The sequence below is a fragment of the Staurois parvus genome, unplaced genomic scaffold (genome assembly GCF_062004578.1).
Source record: "Staurois parvus isolate SC_StPar_1 unplaced genomic scaffold, SC_StPar_1.0 ptg003385l, whole genome shotgun sequence".
Lineage (NCBI taxonomy): Eukaryota > Metazoa > Chordata > Amphibia > Anura > Ranidae > Staurois > Staurois parvus.
Window position 1 is genome coordinate 13,846 of NW_028321181.1, and position 22,049 is coordinate 35,894.

At 54.2% G+C, this 22,049-nt stretch overlaps 1 protein-coding gene across 1 annotated transcript; it reads right to left on the reverse strand.

Annotated features, from left to right (window-relative positions):
- Positions 1-672: 672 nt before the first annotated feature.
- Positions 673-21,575, reverse strand: LOC149428226 (uncharacterized). The gene is made up of 2 exons (XM_089667578.1): positions 21,349-21,575; positions 673-4,217 (listed from the first exon to the last, which is right to left on the reverse strand). The coding sequence occupies exon 2, from the start codon at positions 2,340-2,342 to the stop codon at positions 927-929; it is 1,416 nt and encodes a 471-aa protein (XP_089523704.1). The 5' UTR covers positions 2,343-4,217; positions 21,349-21,575; the 3' UTR covers positions 673-926.
- Between the last annotated feature and the right edge of the window lie 474 nt (positions 21,576-22,049).

The following is a 22,049-nucleotide window of genomic DNA, read 5'->3' on the forward strand; positions in this document are numbered from 1 at the left end:
AGAGGGGTTTACCTGGAACCTCAAGCTCCAGTGACACAGCTATAGTCAGCAGAAGCTGAGGAGATCTTGGCAGCAGGCCACTCAACTACTACCCAGCCTCTGGTACCGAGGCAGAGTTATTAATGTGTTATTGGTACCAGAGGCTGGGTAGTAGTTGAGTGGCTTGCTGCCAAGATCTCCTCAGCCAAGATCTCCTTAGCTTCTCCTGACTATGGCTACATCAGGATCTGGCAAGGAGATGTTGGCTGAGGAGATCTTGGCAGCAGGCCACTCAACTACTACCCAGCCTCTGGTACCAATAACACATTAATAACTCTGCCTCGGTACCAGAGGCTGGGTAGTAGTTGAGTGGCCTGCTGCCAAGATCTCCTCAGCCAAGATCTCCTTGCCAGATCCTGATGTAGCCATAGTCAGGAGAAGCTAAGGAGATCTTGGCTGAGGAGATCTTGGCAGCAGGCCACTCAACTACTACCCAGCCTCTGGTACCGAGGCAAAGTTATTAATGTGTTATTGGTACCAGAGGCTGGGTAGTAGTTGAGTGACCTGCTGCCAAGTCTCCACAGCCAAGATCTCCTTAGCTTCTCCTGACTATGGCTACATCAGGATCTGGCAAGGAAGGAAACACTTGGGAATGAAGGTCGGTCATTGTATGAGGCAAACATAATACGTATAAACAAGAGAAGGAAAAAAACTTTAGTTGAGTCAATGTTCCTTGTCCAAAAGTATCTCAAAAAGCAAAATATTCAAAGACTTTCTAGGCGCGTGCCTGATGGATATAAAACGCTGAAGTCAATGCATCCATTTCTTTCTGGTTCGCTTACAGATTTTTAGTTACTTTGTCTCAAAGTATCATGATTTCCTTTCACTTTTCCGTGAGCTTGGGGAATGACATGGGGTGTGAAACTGCTGAGACACCCCAAACCCTTTCAGAGTAGTTTATCTTCCACCCCGTTAACACTCTCCTTTCTCTCAGTTTCCTCAGAGATTGTGACTCCTCTGGTGTCAAGACTTGATTGCAGTTTGAAAGCTCTATCACACTCTTCGCTGTGGCCCCTCTGGTGTACGATAAGCTGGGTCTGGGTCGTAAAGGTTTTGTCACATTCAAAACAGCGACAGGGCTTCTCTCCGGTGTGGACCCTCTGGTGCGTGGTAAGCTGGGACTTGGCTGCAAAGGTTTTGTCACATTCAGCACACCGATAGGGCTTCTCTCCGGTGTGGACCCTCTGGTGTATGGTAAGCTGGGACTTGGTTGTAAAGGTTTTGTCACATTCAGAACACCGATAGGGCTTCTCTCCGGTGTGGCCCCTCTGGTGTATGGTAAGCTGGGACTTGGTTGTAAAGGTTTTGTCACATTCAGAACACCGATAGGGCTTCTCTCCAGTGTGGACCTTCTGGTGTATGGTAAGCTGGGACTTCACTGTAAAAGCTTTACCACATTCAGAACATGAATACGGCTTCTCTCCAGTGTGAATCCTCTGGTGTGCGGTAAGACAAGGCTTCAATGTAAAAGCTTTGTCACATTTGGGGCACTGAAATGGTCTCTCTCCGGTGTGAATCCGCTGATGTAGGAGAAAATTTCGCTTCGTTTTAAAAGCTTTGTCACACTGAGAACACAGATACGGCTTCTCTCCGGTGTGGATTATCTTGTGTTTGACAAGTCTGTCCTTCAGTGTGAAAGCTTTGTCACATTCGGAGCACTGATAGAGCTTCTTCCCAATGTGAGCCGCCTGGTGTCTGGTGAGATCTGACTTCTGTTTAAAAGCTTTGCCACATTCAGAGCACTGATACGGCTTCTCCCCGGTGTGGACCCTCTCATGGATGGTAAGATCTCTCTTCACCCTAAAAGCTTTATCACATTCAGTACATGGAAACGGCTTCACTCCAGTGTGCTCGGTTTGGTGTATGATAAGATATGGCTTCTGGGTAAAAGCTTTATCACATTCCGAACACTGATATGGCTTCTCTCCGGTGTGAATCCTCTGGTGTGTGATAAGATCTGACTTCCATGTAAAAGCTTTATCACATTCGGAACACTGATATGGCTTCTCTCCAGTGTGAATCCTCTGGTGTCTGATAAGATGTGGCTTCTGTGTAAAAGCTTTATCACATTCAGAACACTGATATGGCTTCTCTCCAGTGTGAATCCTCTGGTGTGTGATAAGATGTGACTTCCCTGTAAAAGCTTTATCACATTCGGAACATGGATAGGGTTTCTCTCCCGTGTGGATCCTCTGGTGCTTGTTAAGCTCTGACTTCACTCTAAAAGCCTTATCACATTCAGAACACTGATACAGATTCTCTCCAACATCAACCTTCTGGTGTCCGGTGAGCTCTGCTTCCATTGTAGAACCTTTGTCACAATCAAGACAGGATAGGTCTCTCCAGTGTGCCGTATCTTGGGTATGTATGGGTCTGACTTTACTGTAAAGCCATTGTCACTTCCAGGAATGACTTCTCTCCTGTTGTTTTTCTGATACTCTTCAACATTGATCCAGCCTTGAAGGACAAGTTTGACATTTAGAACAAGGATATGACTTGTGTCCAGTGATCTGTAGTAAAGTCCCTCAGAACACCCAGACGAGTAGTGTCCAATGTGACTGGGTTGTGTTTATGAGGACCAACATCCGGTGATCTGTAGTAAAGTCTCTCGGGACACCCAGACGACTCGTGTCCAATGTGACTGGGTTGTGTTTATGAGGACCAACATCCAGTGATCTGTAGTAAAGTCCCTCAGAACACCCAGACAAGTAGTGTCCAATGTGACTGGGTTGTGTTTATGAGGACCAACATCCAGTGATCTGTAGTAAAGTCCCTCAGAACACCCAGACAAGTAGTGTCCAATGTAACTGGGTTGTGTTTATGAGGACCAACATCCAGTGATCTGTAGTAAAGTCTCTCGGGACACCCAGACGACTCGTGTCCAATGTGACTGGGTTGTGTTTATGAGGACCAACATCCAGTGATCTGTAGTAAAGTCCCTCAGAACACCCAGACGAGTGGTGTCCAATGTGACTCGGTTGTGTTTATGAAGACCAACATCCAGTGATCTGTAGTAAAGTCCCTCAGAACACCCAGACGAGTGGTGTCCAATGTGACTCGGTTGTGTTTATGAAGACCAACATCCGGTGATCTGTAGTAAAGTCTCTCGGGACACCCAGACGACTCGTGTTTAATGTGACTGGGTTGTGTTTATGAGGACCAACACCCGGTGATCTGTAGTAAAGTCTCTCGGGACACCCAGACGACTCGTGGCCAATGTGACTCGGTTGTGTTTATGAAGACCAACATCCGGTGATCTGTAGTAAAGTCCCTCAGAACACCCAGACGACTCGTGTCCAATGTGACTCGGTTGCGTTTATGAAGACCAACATCCGGTGATCTGTAGTAAAGTCCCTCAGAACACCCAGACGACTCGTGTCCAATGTGACTCGGTTGTGTTTATGAAGACCAACATCCAGTGATCTGTAGTAAAGTCCCTCAGAACACCCAGACGACTCGTGTCCAATGTGACTCGGTTGTGTTTATGAAGACCAACATCCAGTGATCTGTAGTAAAGTCCCTCAGAACACCCAGACGACTCGTGTCCAATGTGACTGGGTTGTGTTTATGAGGACCAACACCCGGTGATCTGTAGTAAAGTCTCTCGGGACACCCAGACAACTCGTGTCCAATGTGACTGGGTTGTGTTTATGAGGACCAACACCCGTTGATCTGTAGTAAAGTCCCTCAGAACACCCAGACGACTGGTGTCCAATGTGACTCGGTTGTGTTTATGAAGACCAACATCCAGTGATCTGTAGTAAAGCCTCTCAGAACACCCAGACGACTCGTGTCCAATGTGACTCGGTTGTGTTTATGAGGACCAACATCCGGTGATCTGTAGTAAAGTCCCTCAGAACACCCAGACGAGTGGTGTCTAATATGACACGGTTGTGTTTATGAAGACCAACATCCGGTGATCTGTAGTAAAGTCCCTCAGAACACCCAGACGACTCGTGTCCAATGTGACTCGGTTGTGTTTATGAGGACCAACATCCGGTGATCTGTAGTAAAGTCCCTCAGAACACCCAGACGACTCGTGTCCAATGTGACTCGGTTGTGTTTATGAAGACCAACATCCGGTGATCTGTAGTAAAGCCTTTCAGAACACCCAGACGACTCGTGTCCAATGTGACTCGGTTGTGTTTATGAAGACCAACAATCACCCGTCAATCCACCTGTACAGAGATAAAAAAAAAAATACAGAATTAAATAAACGCTTCTCATGATTTAACTTTCCTTATTGAATATATTTTGTACGTAGAAAGACTATGTCCTATACGGGTCTAAAATGTTGTATCTTATAGAGGACCCCAAACACAATTACATCACAATTTTCTGCGGGAGAATCTCATTCTTTGCTCTCATTCAGATCATCGTGTTGTATTTCTAGCACAGGGCAGGAGAAATCAGAAGCACCGTGTTTTAGCCCCGTGGTATTGGCATTGCCAGGATTTGGTATGGTCGCTCTTTGTTGTAAACACATGTGTTCCCTGGCTCAGGATGAAGTGAGAACCCAACGCCATTAAAAGTGGTAAACCCTAAAATTGACAGCGGCTTACCTTAATACTTACCTCGTAGGCTACGTCTTCTTCATCTGCTTTAAAATCTTGCCAGTTCTCAGTTTTGGGGTGGCTGTGTTGCTTTCCCGGGTCCTAGAGCGTCACCCTTACACGCGTGCTCCCGGAAGAGAGAGACTTCAAGCTGATGCTAGGACACTGCCCCCACCACAGACTGACAGGGCATGTATGTACAGAAGCAATGGTGGTGATTAAATTATGGAAAATGTAGTCCCAAGGAGGGGCAACAGGGTGACGTTCTCTGAAGTGTGCACTCCCCCACCAGAAGTTCTGGAAAACGGTGCACAGGATCCCCGAGAAGAAAAAACATGAAGGGTTTCTGGACATTGCCTAAAGAAAGGACATGATCGGTTTGGAGGACCAGTGGGTTATGATTGGGTAATTGATCCAGCTTGCCTTCAGTTTTTTTTTTTCTTATGTCCATAAGTAATGGATAGATTTCTCCTTTTGTTGAGCGATTGTTTCCTTTTGTACTGAAGTTGATCTTCCAGCAAGTATTTCTGGTGTCCTGCCGATTGCCTTGAAGGCTCTTTTCACAGCAGCATTTATCCAGATCAGTTCCATCTCGGCCTCACAGCACTTTGAGGGACTGCACCCTGACCTCGCAGGTTGGTGAAGGCCTATAATGCTGCTAGCTGGTACTGAACCATGGGAAGCATTCACACTGGCACACCACTAAAGCAACATGAGAAGGTTTGTGGGGTGCTGTAGAAGTCCAGGACCATGGCCCATTGGAGTCCAAATTCGAAATACCCCTGCAGTCCAGACCAGGACTACAGGTAAAAACTGAAGTGGACATGCAGCTCTGCGGCAGAAGACTGCTATAGAAAGTGCCGCTGCTTCTAAGTCCCTGTGTGCTTTGCTCTCGACTTTGAGCAGTCGGTGGCAGCTGGGGACCTTTGAGGGCATTCCCCTTCTCTTATACTTGTGCGGGTCCACCTTTGGAACCTACTGCACATGGAGGCATAGTCTTAAAAGACTTAGTAAACTACAAGAGATCGGCCACATAGGACACCACTGGAGAAGCTCTCTCCAAATACAGTACAGGAGGTTCTTCAACTTTTGGGAGCGAAGGACTCCAGGTGGTGGGACACCAAGGCCTTCCGTCCAATATACACCAGGTCTTGGGTGGTGGGACACCGAGGCCTTCCCTCCAATATACACCAGGTCTTGGGTGGTGGGACACCGAGGCCTTCCGTCCAATATACACCAGGTCTTGGGTGGTGGGACACCGAGGCCTTCCCTCCAATATACACCAGGTCTTGGGTGGTGGGACACCGAGGCCTTCCGTCCAATATACACCAGGTCTTGGGTGGTGGGACGCCAAGGCCTTCCCTCCAATATACACCAGGTCTTGGGTGGTGGGACGCCAAGGCCTTCCCTCCAATATACACCAGGTCTTGGGTGGTGGGACACCAAGGCCTTCCCTCCAATATACACCAGGTCTTGGGTGGTGGGACACCAAGGCCTTCCCTCCAATATACACCAGGTCTTGGTCATAAGAACCATTGGTAAACACTTTAGCCAAGCATATAGAGTACCTAATACACAGGTTTGGTGGGGGGGAGGGGGGGGGGTGGTAGACTTGGCCAACTTTCAGCTTTCTTAGGGCAAAAAAGGAGGCAATGGCGCTTCCTTCTATGAGCTCTGCCAGCAATGGTCCTCTGGCTCTAATACAGAGTCATCGTAAGCAATAAACAGGGGGAATGGAGGCCCTTTATGGGCAAACACCGATTTGAATGATTTTTTTTTATCTCCTCAAAGCTTTGGGTTCTGAACAAAAACCAGACACCCCTTCAGGAAAATGATCTGGCCCCCAGATCCTCCAAGAGGGATACCCTACTTCTTTAACTGGGGAGACAATTGTTGGCCCTTGAGGATCAAGATGTCCCAGACGTGTGGGTCCAGCCCATTGTGTAGAGAGGCTACAAGCTGGTATTTTGCACCTCTTTCTCCATCCTTCATGCCATCCAATGTACCTTCTGCCCCCAGCAGAAAGCAGCCTTGTTTGCTGTGCTGGAGCTACTGTCCCATCAAGGGGTTAACACTCCTGTTCCAGAGCATGAGAGGTTACAGGACTGTTTCAACCTGTTCACTTTTCCAAAAACAAATAGAAAAGTGTAGAGGCCCACCCAGGACCTCAGAGTTCTCAGTACTAGCTTTTCTCAAGCTCAGGGGATTACAATTTTGGGATATCCAGTTGACCCACTTCTGTGGGAGCAATCGGTGGACAAGCTGTGAGTCAATGTGCAGACTGTGCAGAGCTATGAATTGATCCAGAACTTTCAAGAGCCAGCATTGGATCCTGGTTTTCCTTCCCCAGGTAAAGCTTATGACCATTCAGTTCAAACATCTGTGATCCATGACTCCATGAAAGTGGTTCCCTTTGAGGTAGTCCTCTATGCCCATTTATACTCCAGGCTATTGAAACTCAATATTCTGACTGTGTGGTACAAACAAGTTTGGGCCCTGGATTTAAACATGCAGCTGACCAGCAGAACCAGGATGGCTCTGTGGTGGAGGTCCAGTCTGGTGCTGGAATCAGGGAAGCCCTTTCGCCTGATTGTCTAGAACAGGGGTGGGCAACTGTGGCCCTCCAGCTGTTGTAGAACCACAAGTCCCATCATACCTCTGCCTTTGGGAGTCATGCTTGTAACTGTCAGTTTTGCAATGCCTCATGGAACTTGTATTTCTACAACAGCTGGAGGGCCACAGTTGCCTACCCCTGGTCTAGAAGGTAGGATGATGGGACACCAGCCTGTCAGGCTAGGGAGGAGCCCTGGATTCCCTCTTGCTTCAGGAGGCATGGTTATTGGAAGAAGCTCAGCTGCCATTGTTCTGGAACTCAGGGCAATTAAACCTTCAGCACTGGACCCACCTGCTTCAGGGTCTCCCAGCCAGTCTACAGTCTGAAAACACCACATCGTGCTCAAGGAAACAGACCACATCCAGGCTTGGGCAGAATTTCATGTAATGGCCTTGTCCATGGTGCACATTCCAGGCACGGAAAATTGTCAAGTAGACCTTCTCAGCCATCAATGTCTGAATCCCAGAGAATGGTCTGTCCACCTGAAGTGTTTCAGGCACCAAGCGGGTTGCCTCTAGAAATACCAACTAGAGAGGAATACCTGATAGAAAAAAAGCCACAAATATGTAAGCTTCTTGGGTAGGCTTCGATTTCAGAGACAGAAGAAGCAGGTTTTATTTTTTTAATAATACACGGCTCAAAAAAATGACAGGAAGACTCTGAGAACCCATCAGATCCCAATGGGGAGGAATCTCCTGCTGGATCTCTATCCTGACATGGACGGGGATGGGTGAGGAACGTAAGGATGCCCCATCATTGGATGGAAATGATCGACCTACAGGAGGACTGAATTCAAAGACACCCCGAGAATCAAAGTGAAGAAATGATGCAGCAGGTGAGTCCATGTTGGTGAAAGGTCATTGCAGCAACTCAGAATGGCCCTCAGTAGTCTGTGTGGCCCCCACATGCTTGTATGCATGCCTGACAACGTCGGGGGAGGGTCCTAATGAGACCACTGATGGTGTCCTGGGGGATTTCCTCCCAGATCTGGACCAGGGCATCACTGAGCTCCTGAACAGTCTGAGGTGCAACCTGGCAGCATCGGATGGACCGAAACATGACATCCTAGAGGTGTTCTATTGGATTTAGGTCAGGAGAGCATGAGGGCCATTCAATGGTATCGATTCCTTCATCCTCCAGGAACTGCCTGCATACTCCCCCCACATGAGGCCGAGCATTGTTGTGCACCAGGAGGAACCCAGGACCCACCGCGCCAGGAGGAACCCAGGACCCCTTGCACCAGGAGGAACCCAGGACCCCTTGCACCAGGAGGAACCCAGGACCCACTGCACCAGTGTAGGATCTGACAATGGGTCCAAGGATCTCATCTCCATACCTAATGGCAGTCAGGGTGCCATTGTCTAGCCTGTAGAGGTCTGTGCGTCCTTCATGGATATGCCTCCCCAGACCATCACTGGCCCACATGTTACAGGCAGCAGACATTCTCCACGGCTTCTCCAGACCCTTTCACGTGTCACATGTGCTCAGGGTGAACCTGCTCTCATCTGTGAAAAGCACAGGGTGCCAGTGGTGGACCTGCCAATTCTGGGGTTCAATGGCCAATGCCAATCCAGCTCTATGGTGCCGGGCAGTGAGCACAGGGCCTACTAGAGCACGTCAGGCCCTCAGGCCACCCTCATGAAGTCTGTTTCTGATTGTTTGGTCAGAGACATTCAAACCAATGGCTCGCTGGAGGTCATTTTGTAGGGCTCCTCCTGTTTCTCCTTGTACAAAGGAGCAGATACCGGTCCTGCTGATGGGTTGAGGACCTTCTACGGCCCTGTCCAGCCCTCCTAGAGGAACTGCCTGTCTCCTGGAATCTCCTCCGTGCTCTCGTCTCCCGGAATCTCCTCCGTGCTCTCGTCTCCCGGAACCTCCTCCGTGCTCTCGTCTCCCGGAACCTCCTCCGTGCTCTCGTCTCCCGGAACCTCCTCCGTGCTCTCATCTCCTGGAATCTCCTCCATGCTCGTCTCCTGGAATCTCCTCCATGCTCGTCTCCTGGAATCTCCTCCGTGCTCTCGTCTCCCGGAACCTCCTCCGTGCTCTCATCTCCTGGAATCTCCTCCGCGCTCTCGTCTCCCGGAATCTCCTCCATGCTCCTGTCTCCTGGAATCTCCTCCATGCTCTTGAGACTGTGCTGGGAGAAGGGACAGTGCCAAAGTCGGGAGAGGGTACATGGGAGCAGGTTCAAGCAGACAGCAGAAGGAACCGGAATGGGCCAACGTGACAAGAAGAACAGAACAAGGGAAAGACTGAGGCAGAATGGCGTAGAAGAGGAGAGACTTAATACCTTCCAGCAGCCAGCATCAGGTGATGATTAATTGCGTGAAACTGCTGGTTAGAAGACGCTGGCTGGTGGACAATGGAACTACAACCTACAGGTCGAGCAACCACAGTGACACCAGCAGGTGATCTGATTCCTGACAGTATGCAGTCAATGTATTACCTAGAAATACACCATATTGCCCCAAGTATTGGGCCGCTGGCCTTTCCACGCACATGACCTTTAATGGCCTCCCAGTCTTAGTCTGTAGGGTTCAATAGTGAGTTGGCCCCGCCCTTTCCACGCACATGACCTTTAATGGCGTCTCAGTCCGTAGGGTTCAATATTGAGTTGGCCCCACCCTTTCCACGCACGTGATCTTTAATGGCCTCCCAGTCTTAGTCCGTAGGGTTCAATATTGAGTTGGCCCCGCCCTTTCCACGCACATGACCTTTAATGGCCTCCCAGTCTCAGTCTGTAGGGTTCAATATTGAGTTGGCCCCGCCCTTACCACGCACATGACCTTTAATGGTCTCCCAGTCTTAGTCCGTAGGGTCTGGATTCTCGTTCTGGGAAGGCATCTGGGATCACTGGCTTCAGCAAGGACACGTGGAAGACCGGATGAATTCTGAACGTGTCCGGAAGGATAAGCTCATATGCTACTTCGTTGACCATCCGCTTTACCCGAAAAGGCCCCACAAATTTAGGTCCCAATTTTTTTCGAGGGACAAAGCATCTTTAAATTGGTTGTGGCCAACCACACCTTCTGCCCAGGCCGCAACGCCAGATCCCCTCTTCGTTTCTTGTTAAACCCCTTCTTATTGTCCTCTTGGGCCCGAGCGATGGCTTCCTGGAGTATTTTGTTATTGGCGGAGAAGAAGGTCAATGCATCCTGCGTTGCCGGAACTGGGCATTCAGAGACCAAATCAGGGAGAAAGACAGGAACGCAGAGGAGAGGGACAACTTGATGTCCAGGGCCTTGCACAGAGCCCTCCAAACCTTAGATGTAAATTGGACCCCTCGATCAGAGACAATGTCCTCAGGTACTCCATGAAGTCTAACGATCTCCTGGATAAATATTCGCGCCGTCTCGGCGGCTGACGGAGTCTTCCTTAGTGGCACGAAGTGAGCCATTTTGGATAGGCGATCAATGACCACCAGAATTGCTGTGTGGTCTTGCGACGGTGGGAGCTCGACTATGAAGTCCATCGCGATCCTCTGCCAAGGCCCTTCAGGAATCGGCAAAGGTTGCAACAGCCCCCAGGCTTTGCTCCTCGATGGTTTGCTCTTCTGTCAGATGGTACAGGATCTCACGTAGCGCTTGCAATCCTTATCCATGTTTGGCCACCAAAAAGAGCGCCGGAGAAGCTCCAGAGTCTTGACTGGGCCAAAGTGTCCTGCCAGCGGGTGATCGTGGCAATGCCCCAAAACCAGGGTCCGGACTTCCTCAGGTACCACGATTGAATCTTCCTTCCACAGGAGTCCCCCCTTGTTCTGAAGGGATACCCCAACTGGGGTTGACGTGGCCATAGATGCTTCCATTAGCTTGGAGCGAAGGTCCGTCTGGAGTGCCAAGAAGTTCCCTGAAGACAGAATAGTGTCGGGTACCAGTTCTTCTTCGGAGTCCTCATACATACGAGATAGCGCGTCGGGCTTCGTATTTTTAGATCCGGGCCTTTAAGTAATATGAAAATTAAATCTGGAAAAGAACAGGGCCCATCTTGCCTGCTGTGGGCGTAGACGCTTGGCAGTCCTCAGATACTCCAGATTCTTGTGGTCTGTGAAAATCAATATGGGGTGTGAGGCACCTTCCAGCAGGTACCTTCATTCCTCTAACGCTGCTTTGATAGCCAACAGTTCTCGATCACCGATATCGTAATTCTTCTCCGCTGAGGTGAGTTTCCTCGAGAAGAATGCTACGGGATGGAGTAATTCTTTGGTGCCTTTCCGCTGAGACAGGATGGATCCTACCGCATTCTCCGATGCATCTACCTCCAAGATGTAGGGCAGGGCCGCGTCCGGGTGGCCCAGGATGGGTGCCGAGGTAAATAGCTTTTTCAGAGCTTCGAAGGCTTCTTGAGCCTCTGGTGTCCATTTGAACCGGGTTCCAAGTTTGGTTAGTTGAGTAATGGGGGAGACCAGACCCGAGAAGTTCTTGATGAACTTCCGATAAAAGTTTGCGAACCCTATAAACCGTTGGACGCCTTTTTTGTCCGTGGGTTCAGGCCAATCTAAAATTGCAGAGACCTTCTGGGGGTCCATCGCGACCCCGCGGTGGAGATAATCAGGCCTAGAAACGTGATGCTAGATTGCTCGAAGCAACATTTCTCGGCCTTGGCATATAACCCATGCTGCCGCAACCGCCCCAATACCTTTGCCACATGCATCCTATGATCCTCCAGGGAGGGTGAAAAAATTAGTATGTCGTCCAAGTAGACGATAACGAAGACATCCAAAAAATCCCTGAAGATGTCGTTCAGGAAATGTTGGAAGGTGGCTGGTGCATTGCACAGCCCAAATGGCATGACCAGGTATTCAAAGTGGCCAAACCGGGTACGGAGGGCCGTTTTCCACTCGTCCCCCTCCCTTATGCGGACCAGGTTATAGGCCCCCCTTAAATCAAGCTTTGTGAATATAACCGCAGCCTTTAGGCTCTGAAACAGTTCTGGTACCAATGGCAACGGGTAACGATTTTTGATCGTGACCCTGTTCAGCTCCCGGTAGTCGATACAAGGTCTCAGGGTTTTGTCTTTTTTCTCCACGAAGAAGATTCCCGCTCCTGCTGGAGAAGTGGAGGGGCGGATGAATCCCTTCCGGAGGCTGTCCTCAATATATTCCTTTAGGGCCCCCAATTCAAGCTCAGATAGGGGGAAAATTCGCCCAAAAGGAATCTCAGAGCCTGGTAACAGGTCGATTGGACAGTCATACGGGCGGTGGGGGGGGCAGGGTATCGGCTCCCCGCTTACTGAATATGTCTAGGAACCTATGATAGGCTGCGGGAATAACCTGTTTCAAATCAGAGTCTCCTTCGGAGCATAGGAGAACCCGGGGCCCGAAGTGCGACAATGTTCCCGACAGTATGGGGAAGGGAACGAGATTGACCCGGTCTCCCAGTCAATCTGGGGGTTTTGGGCCCGTAACCATGGGAGCCCCAGAATGACTGGGAAAAGAGGTGACGCAATAGCGTCCAGGCGGAGGAATTCCTGGTGCTGGTTGGCAATGGTAGTGGCAATGGGGGGAGTTTCCTGATTTATTACCCCCGATTTTATCTGGGAACCATCGGCCAAAAAGATGTTGAAGCCCTTCTGTCTGTGTTGGAGAGGGATACCCTGCTGGTGAGCAAACTCTAAATCCAGGAAACAGCTGCATGCCCCCGAATCAACTATGGCTGTCACCTCCACGGTCCTTTCTGGAAGCTGAAAGGAGAGGGGCACCACTAAGTATTGAGGAGGACAGGTATTGCCAATGCACAAGGAAGAAGAACGGGGGCACTTACTCATCTTCTGAGGGCAGGATCGCACCACATGACCAGCTTCACCGCAGTAGAGGCAGAGGTTCTGGGCTCGTCTGCGCTGGCGTTCCTCCGGTGGTGATTTAGGCCGCGCCAGGCCTAGCTGCATAGGTTCTGGAACATCTCCTGGTGGAGGGTTCTGGATGCTTTGTCGGGTTGATTGGCTGGGGCCTAGGAATGGATCCCAGGTATTTCCGCGACCCTGGCCGTGCCAGGCCTAGCTGCATAGGTTCCGGAACATCTCCTGGTGGTGGATTCTGGATGCTTGGTCGGGTTGGTGGGCTGGGGCCTAGGAATGGATCCCAGGTATTTCCGCGACCCTGGCCGGACCTCTCGAGCCTGCGTTCCCGCAGTCTTCGGTCAATCTTAATTGTCAGGGCAATAAGGTCTTCCAGAGACTCGGGAACCTCCACCCGGGCCAGCTCGTCTTTCAAGGGATCGGAGAGCCCCATATGGAACTGGTGCAACAGAGCAAACTCGTTCCAGCGTGTGTCCCCCATCCACCGCCTGAAATCAGAGGCGTGTAACTCTGCCGCCCGCCTGTCGGAGCGCATATAAGAGGCTGCCCGCTGTGGGTCATCATACAAGATGGCCATCGCTTCAAAAAACCTATTGACTGATCCCAGATGAGGGTCATTGTTCCCCCTTAACCGGTGGGCCCAATCCTGGGGTTCCCCCTGCAATAGTGAAATGACGAATCCCACTTTCACATCTTCGGTCAGGAAGGTCCGGGGTTGTAGCTCAAAGAACAAGAGACAGGAATCACGGAATGACCGGAAGCGTGTGCGGTCCCCGTGGAAACGCTCCGGTAAGGGTACTCGGGGTTCCGCCATAGGGAGCGGGGCGGAAGCCCCTGAGACTGGCTCCTGAGCTACCAGGGCCGGGGGTGCAGACACCGGGGCCTGTGGGGCAGGGTCAGAAATAGAGCCAGTCTGGAAGCGGTTCTCCAGCTGCATACATCTGTCCTGCAGGGCCGTTACGGCCTGCGTCAGGTTAGCCAGGTGCCTGCAAATCTCCTCCAGCGGGGAGGGCCCTCCTCTAGGCTCAGTCATGGCCTTCTGGTACTGTAAGGGACCGCCCGGCGGTACCACTAGCACTCCACTGATCAGGCGTCCCCAGCGTACGGAGTCTAAGCCCCAGAGTACTTGTTCACCAGGGCCCCTGATGGTGGGGATGGACTTGGAGTACCCTGGGACCAGGTCGTGACTACTGAGGACACCCGTCAGTGGTAGGGGTATTTGCCAGGGGCTCCCACAGGAGAGAGCCAGGTATGAGGAGGTCTGGAGACCCCGTTGAGAGGGATGGATGGATGGCTGAGCAAGTGCAAGGTCAGACAGGCCGGGTCGGTAACTATGGGGACGGTGCGGTACAGAGCAGCGGGAAAAGAATAGTCGGGTCACACGCCAGGTCAGCAACAGCAGGTCAGATCCAATAGGGGGCATCCAGGAGAGAGGTCAGGCAAGCAAGGGTCAGGACAGGAGAAAGCAGCAAGGTCAGGGCACAATCCGGGTCAGCAACAGCAGGTCAGATCCAATAGGGGGCATTCAGGAGAGAGGTCAGGCAAGCAAGGGTCAGGGCAGGAGAAAGCAGCAAGGTCAGGGCACAATCCGGGTCAGCAACAGCAGGTCAGATCCAATAGGGGGCATCCAGGAGAGAGGTCAGGCAAGCAAGGGTCAGGACAGGAGAAAGCAGCAGGTCAGGGTACAATCCGGGTCAGCAACAGCAGGTCAGATCCAATAGGGGGCATCCAGGAGAGAGGTCAGGCAAGCAAGGGTCAGGACAGGAGAAAGCAGCAGGTCAGGGTACAATCCGGGTCAGCAACAGCAGGTCAGATCCAATAGGGGGCATCCAGGAGAGAGGTCAGGCAAGCAAGGGTCAGGACAGGAGAAAGCAGCAGGGTCAGGGCACAATCCGGGTCAGCAACAGCAGGTCAGATCCAATAGGGGGCATCCAGGAGAGAGGTCAGGCAAGCCAGGGTCAGGACAGGAGAAAGCAGCAGGTCAGGGTACAATCCGGGTCAGCAACAGCAGGTCAGATCCAATAGGGGGCATCCAGGAGAGAGGTCAGGCAAGCAAGGGTCAGGACAGGAGAAAGCAGCAAGGTCAGGGCACAATCCGGGTCAGCAACAGCAGGTCAGATCCAATAGGGGGCATTCAGGAGAGAGGTCAGGCAAGCAAGGGTCAAGAACAGGAGAAAGCAGCAAGGTCAGGGCACAATCTGGGTCAGCAACAGCAGGTCAGATCCAATAGGGGGCATCCAGGAGAGAGGTCAGGCAAGCAAGGGTCAGGACAGGAGAAAGCAGCAAGGTCAGGGCACAATCCGGGTCAGCAACAGCAGGTCAGATCCAATAGGGGGCATCCAGGAGAGAGGTCAGGCAAGCAAGGGTCAGGACAGGAGAAAACAGCAGGTCAGATCCAATAGGGGGCATCCAGGAGAGAGGTCAGGCAAGCAAGGGTCAGGACAGGAGAAAGCAGCAGGTCAGGGTACAATCCGGGTCAGCAACTTACTAGAACAGGTACACAGAATTCAGAGAGACCAGAAGGCACTGAATGACAGCTCAGGGCCGTTTAAATATCCCGCCCTGCGCTGTCATTGGTGCCAGGCGCGCGCCCGCGGTCTCTACTGCGCATGCGCGAACCTGGTTGCCGCGGTCGGCCAGGTCCCGGCGCCCGCGTCCCTGCACAGGGCGGTGCACTGCGCCTGCGCCGAGCCCAGCGGCGCGGCGATTCCCGACAGGGCCATCCCCAAACTCCTCCCACAAAGTTGGGAGCATGAAATTGTCCAAAATGTCGCCTTAAGAGTTCCCTTCACTGGAACTAGGAGGCCAACCCAACCCCTGAAAAACACCCCCACACCATAATCCCCCCTCCACCATGACCCTATATTTTCACAGTGACAGAGCTTTGACCTGTCACATATTATATATATATATATACTGTATATACACTATACTGGGGGGCCTTGATGGGCACATACTATGGAAATAGGCGCTCTGATGGGGATCCTGATGTAAGGGGGCGCTCTGATGGGGACCCTGATGTAAGGGGGCGCTCTGATGGGGACGCCTGATGTAAGGGGGCGCTCTGATGGGGACGCCTGATGTAAGGGGGCGCTCTGATGGGGACGCCTGATGTAAGGGGGCGCTCTGATGGGGGCGCTCTGATGGGGACGCCTGATGTAAGGGGGGCGCTCTGATGGGGACAGTTGATGTAAGAGGGCGCTCTGATGGGGACGCCTGATGTAGGGGGGCGCTCTGATGGGGACGCCTGATGTAAGGGGAGCGTTCTGATGGGGATCCTGATGTAAGGGGGCGCTCTGATGGGGACGCCTGATGTAAGGGGGCGCTCTGATGGGGACGCCTGATGTAAGGGGGCGCTCTGATGGGGACGCCTGATGTAAGGGGGCGCTCTGATGGGGACGCCTGATGTAGGGGGGCGCTCTGATGGGGACGCCTGATGTAAGGGGGGCGCTCTGATGGGGACGCCTGATGTAGGGGGGCGCTCTGATGGGGACGCCTGATGTAAGGGGGGCGCTCTGATGGGGACGCCTGATGTAAGGGGGGCGCTCTGATGGGGACGCCTGATGTAAGGGGGCGCTCTGATGGGGACGCCTGATGTAAGGGGGCGCTCTGATGGGGACGCCTGATGTAAGGGGGCGCTCTGATGGGGACGCCTGATGTAAGGGGGCGCTCTGATGGGGACGCCTGATGTAAGGGGGCGCTCTGATGGGGACGCCTGATGTAAGGGGGCGCTCTGATGGGGACGCCTGATGTAAGGGGGCCGCTCTGATGGGGACGCCTGATGTAAGGGGGGCGCTCTGATGGGGACGCCTGATGTAAGGGGGCGCTCTGATGGGGACGCCTGATGTAAGGGGGCGCTCTGATGGGGACGCCTGATGTAAGGGGGCGCTCTGATGGGGACGCCTGATGTAGGGGGGCGCTCTGATGGGGACGCCTGATGTAGGGGGGCGCTCTGATGGGGACGCCTGATGTAAGGGGGGCGCTCTGATGGGGACGCCTGATGTAGGGGGGCGCTCTGATGGGGACGCCTGATGTAGGGGGGCGCTCTGATGGGGACGCCTGATGTAAGGGGGGCGCTCTGATGGGGACGCCTGATGTAAGGGGGGCGCTCTGATGGGGACGCCTGATGTAAGGGGGGCGCTCTGATGGGGACGCCTGATGTAAGGGGGGCGCTCTGATGGGGACGCCTGATGTAAGGGGGCGCTCTGATGGGGACGCCTGATGTAAGGGGGCGCTCTGATGGGGATCCTGATGTAAGGGGGCGCTCTGATGGGGATCCTGATGTAAGGGGGCGCTCTGATGGGGACGCCTGATGTAAGGGGGGCGCTCTGATGGGGACGCCTGATGTAAGGGGGCGCTCTGATGGGGACGCCTGATGTAAGGGGGCGCTCTGATGGGGACGCCTGATGTAAGGGGGCGCTCTGATGGGGACACCTGATGTAAGGGGGCGCTCTGATGGGGATCCTGATGTAAGGGGGCGCTCTGATGGGGACGCCTGATGTAAGGGGGCGCTCTGATGGGGACGCCTGATGTAAGGGGGCGCTCTGATGGGGACGCCTGATGTAGGGGGGCGCTCTGATGGGGACGCCTGATGTAGGGGGGCGCTCTGATGGGGACGCCTGATGTAAGGGGGGCGCTCTGATGGGGACGCCTGATGTAGGGGGGCGCTCTGATGGGGACGCCTGATGTAGGGGGGCGCTCTGATGGGGACGCCTGATGTAAGGGGGGCGCTCTGATGGGGACGCCTGATGTAAGGGGGGCGCTCTGATGGGGACGCCTGATGTAAGGGGGGCGCTCTGATGGGGACGCCTGATGTAAGGGGGGCGCTCTGATGGGGACGCCTGATGTAAGGGGGGCGCTCTGATGGGGACGCCTGATGTAAGGGGGGCGCTCTGATGGGGACGCCTGATGTAAGGGGGGCGCTCTGATGGGGACGCCTGATGTAAGGGGGGCGCTCTGATGGGGACGCCTGATGTAAGGGGGGCGCTCTGATGGGGACGCCTGATGTAAGGGGGGCGCTCTGATGGGGACGCCTGATGTAAGGGGGGCGCTCTGATGGGGACGCCTGATGTAAGGGGGGCGCTCTGATGGGGACGCCTGATGTAAGGGGGGCGCTCTGATGGGGACGCCTGATGTAAGGGGGCGCTCTGATGGGGACAGTTGATGTAAGAGGGCGCTCTGATGGGGACAGTTGATGTAAGGGGGCGCTCTGATGGGGACGCCTGATGTAAGGGGGCGCTCTGATGGGGACGCCTGATGTAAGGGGGGCGCTCTGATGGGGACGCCTGATGTAAGGGGGGCGCTCTGATGGGGACGCCTGATGTAAGGGGGCGCTCTGATGGGGACGCCTGATGTAAGGGGGCGCTCTGATGGGGACGCCTGATGTAAGGGGGCGCTCTGATGGGGACGCCTGATGTAAGGGGGCGCTCTGATGGGGACGCCTGATGTAAGGGGGGCACTCTGATGGGGGCGCTCTGATGGGGACGCCTGATGTAAGGGGGGCGCTCTGATGGGGACAGTTGATGTAAGAGGGCGCTCTGATGGGGACAGTTGATGTAAGAGGGCGCTCTGATGGGGACAGTTGATGTAAGGGGGCGCTCTGATGGAGACAGTTGATGTAAGGGGGGTGCTCTGATGGGGATCCTGATGTAAGGGGGCGCTCTGATGGGGACGCCTGATGTAAGGGGGCGCTCTGATGGGGACGCCTGATGTAAGAGGGCGCTCTGATGGGGACGCCTGATGTAAGGGGGGCGCTCTGATGGGGACGCCTGATGTAAGGGGGGCGCTCTGATGGGGACGCCTGATGTAAGGGGGGCGCTCTGATGGGGACGCCTGATGTAAGGGGGGCGCTCTGATGGGGACAGTTGATGTAAGAGGGCGCTCTGATGGGGACAGTTGATGTAAGAGGGCGCTCTGATGGGGACGCCTGATGTAAGGGGGCGCTCTGATGGGGACGCCTGATGTAAGGGGGGCGCTCTGATGGGGACGCCTGATGTAAGGGGGGCGCTCTGATGGGGACGCCTGATGTAAGGGGGCGCTCTGATGGGGACGCCTGATGTAAGGGGGCGCTCTGATGGGGACGCCTGATGTAAGGGGGCGCTCTGATGGGGACGCCTGATGTAAGGGGGCGCTCTGATGGGGACGCCTGATGTAAGGGGGCGCTCTGATGGGGACGCCTGATGTAAGGGGGCGCTCTGATGGGGACGCCTGATGTAAGGGGGCGCTCTGATGGGGACGCCTGATGTAAGGGGGCGCTCTGATGGGGACGCCTGATGTAAGGGGGTGCTCTGATGGGGACGCCTGATGTAAGGGGGCGCTCTGATGGGGGCGCTCTGATGGGGACGCCTGATGTAAGGGGGCGCTCTGATGGGGACACCTGATGTAAGGGGGCGCTCTGATGGAGACAGTTGATGTAAGGGGGGTGCTCTGATGGGGATCCTGATGTAAGGGGGCGCTCTGATGGGGACGCCTGATGTAAGGGGGCGCTCTGATGGGGACGCCTGATGTAAGAGGGCGCTCTGATGGCGACGCCTGATGTAAGGGGGCGCTCTGATGGCGACGCCTGATGTAAGGGGGCGCTCTGTTGGCGACGCCTGATGTAAGGGGGCTCTCTGATGGGGACGCCTGATGTAAGTGGGGCGCTCTGATGGGAATCCTGATGTAAGGGGGCGCTCTGATGGGGACGCCTGATGTAAGGGGGCGCTCTGATGGGGACGCCTGATGTAAGGGGGCGCTCTGATGGGGACGCCTGATGTAAGGGGGCGCTCTGATGGGGACGCCTGATGTAAGGGGGCGCTCTGATGGGGACGCCTGATGTAAGGGGGCGCTCTGATGGGGACGCCTGATGTAAGGGGGCGCTCTGATGGGGACGCCTGATGTAAGGGGGCGCTCTGATGGGGACGCCTGATGTAAGGGGGTGCTCTGATGGGGACGCCTGATGTAAGGGGGCGCTCTGATGGGGGCGCTCTGATGGGGACGCCTGATGTAAGGGGGCGCTCTGATGGGGACACCTGATGTAAGGGGGCGCTCTGATGGAGACAGTTGATGTAAGGGGGGTGCTCTGATGGGGATCCTGATGTAAGGGGGCGCTCTGATGGGGACGCCTGATGTAAGGGGGCGCTCTGATGGGGACGCCTGATGTAAGGGGGCGCTCTGATGGGGACGCCTGATGTAAGGGGGCGCTCTGATGGCGACGCCTGATGTAAGGGGGCGCTCTGATGGGGACGCCTGATGTAAGTGGGGCGCTCTGATGGGAATCCTGATGTAAGGGGGCGCTCTGATGGGGACGCCTGATGTAAGGGGGGCGCTCTGATGGGGACGCCTGATGTAAGGGGGCGCTCTGATGGGGACACCTGATGTAAGGGGGCGCTCTGATGGGGACACCTGATGTAAGGGGGCGCTCTGATGGGGACACCTGATGTAAGGGGGCTCTCTGATGGGGATCCTGATGTAAGGGGGCGCTCTGATGGGGACGCCTGATGTAAGGGGGCGCTCTGATGGGGACGCCTGATGTAAGGGGGCGCTCTGATGGGGATCCTGATGTAAGGGGGCGCTCTGATGGGGACACCTGATGTAAGGGGGCGCTCTGATGGGGACACCTGATGTAAGGGGGCGCTCTGATGGGGACGCCTGATGTAAGGGGGCGCTCTGATGGGGACGCTTGATGTAAGGGGGCGCTCTGATGGGGACCCTGATGTAAGGGGGCGCTCTGATGGGGACGCTTGATGTAAGGGGGCGCTCTGATGGGGATCCTGATGTAAGGGGGCACTCTGATGGGGATCCTGATGTAAGGGGGCGCTCTGATGGGGACGCCTGATGTAAGGGGGCGCTCTGATGGGGACACCTGATGTAAGGGGGCGCTCTGATGGGGACACCTGATGTAAGGGGGCGCTCTGATGGGGACACCTGATGTAAGGGGGCGCTCTGATGGGGATCCTGATGTAAGGGGGCGCTCTGATGGGGATCCTGATGTAAGGGGGCACACTGATGGGGACAGTTGATGTAAGGGGGCGCTCTGATGGGGATCCTGATGTAAGGGGGCGCTCTGATGGGGACACCTGATGTAAGGGGGCGCTCTGATGGGGACACCTGATGTAAGGGGGCGCTCTGATGGGGACACCTGATGTAAGGGGGCGCTCTGATGGGGACACCTGATGTAAGGGGGCACTCTGATGGGGACACCTGATGTAAGGGGGCGCTCTGATGGGGATCCTGATGTAAGGGGGCGCTCTGATGGGGACGCCTGATGTAAGGGGGCGCTCTGATGGGGACATTTATACCGACATAGAGGAAGAGGTGGTCACAAACGTCTATGGCCCGGGACCAGGAATAGGAGACCCCCCGACTTACCTGTGTGCTCCCACATAGAGGACGACCCGGTTGAGTGTTCAGGATGAAGACTGAAAAACTGATCAGCTGGAACCGCATGTAAAAACAGGAAACGTGTTCCATGGACAGGAAGTGACGTTCTGCACATGCTCAGAGCAGGATTTGTACCATCAGCAGGATCACTAGAGGAACAGGACTGATAATACAGAGGGTGCCGGATGGGGGCAGACAGTAGAGGGGACTTCTCTACAGAGGAAGACGGGGACAAAGGAGATATTTCTTCAAAACATCATCCTATCAATACTGATCCCTGAGCTAGATACCCCTCCCCCTCTCTGAGCTACAAGAAAATGGAGGACACCCCTCCCCCTCTCTGAGCTACAAGAACATGGAGGACACCCCTCCCCCTCTCTGAGCTACAAGAACATGGAGGACACCCCTCCCCCTCTCTGAGCTACAAGAACATGGAGGACACCCCTCCCCCTCTCTGAGCTACAAGAACATGGAGGACACCCCTCCCCCTCTCTGAGCTACAAGAACATGGAGGACACCCCTCCCCTTCCTCCTCTTACATGCAGCCAGAGACAGATGAGAGAACCTTTCGGAGACATGGTGAAAGGAGAGGTCAGTCTGGAGGAGGGATTCGAGAGGAGATGGTGCAGTTGCGTGGACAATGGGGAGTAGGAAGACCCTCCAGTACGTTGTAGTCAGCCAGCCGGAGA

Coding starts and splice junctions, on each gene's coding strand:
- LOC149428226 (XM_089667578.1), bottom strand. CDS start 2,342: ATGGAAGCAGAGCTCACCGGACACCAGAAGGTTGATGTTGGAGAGAAT.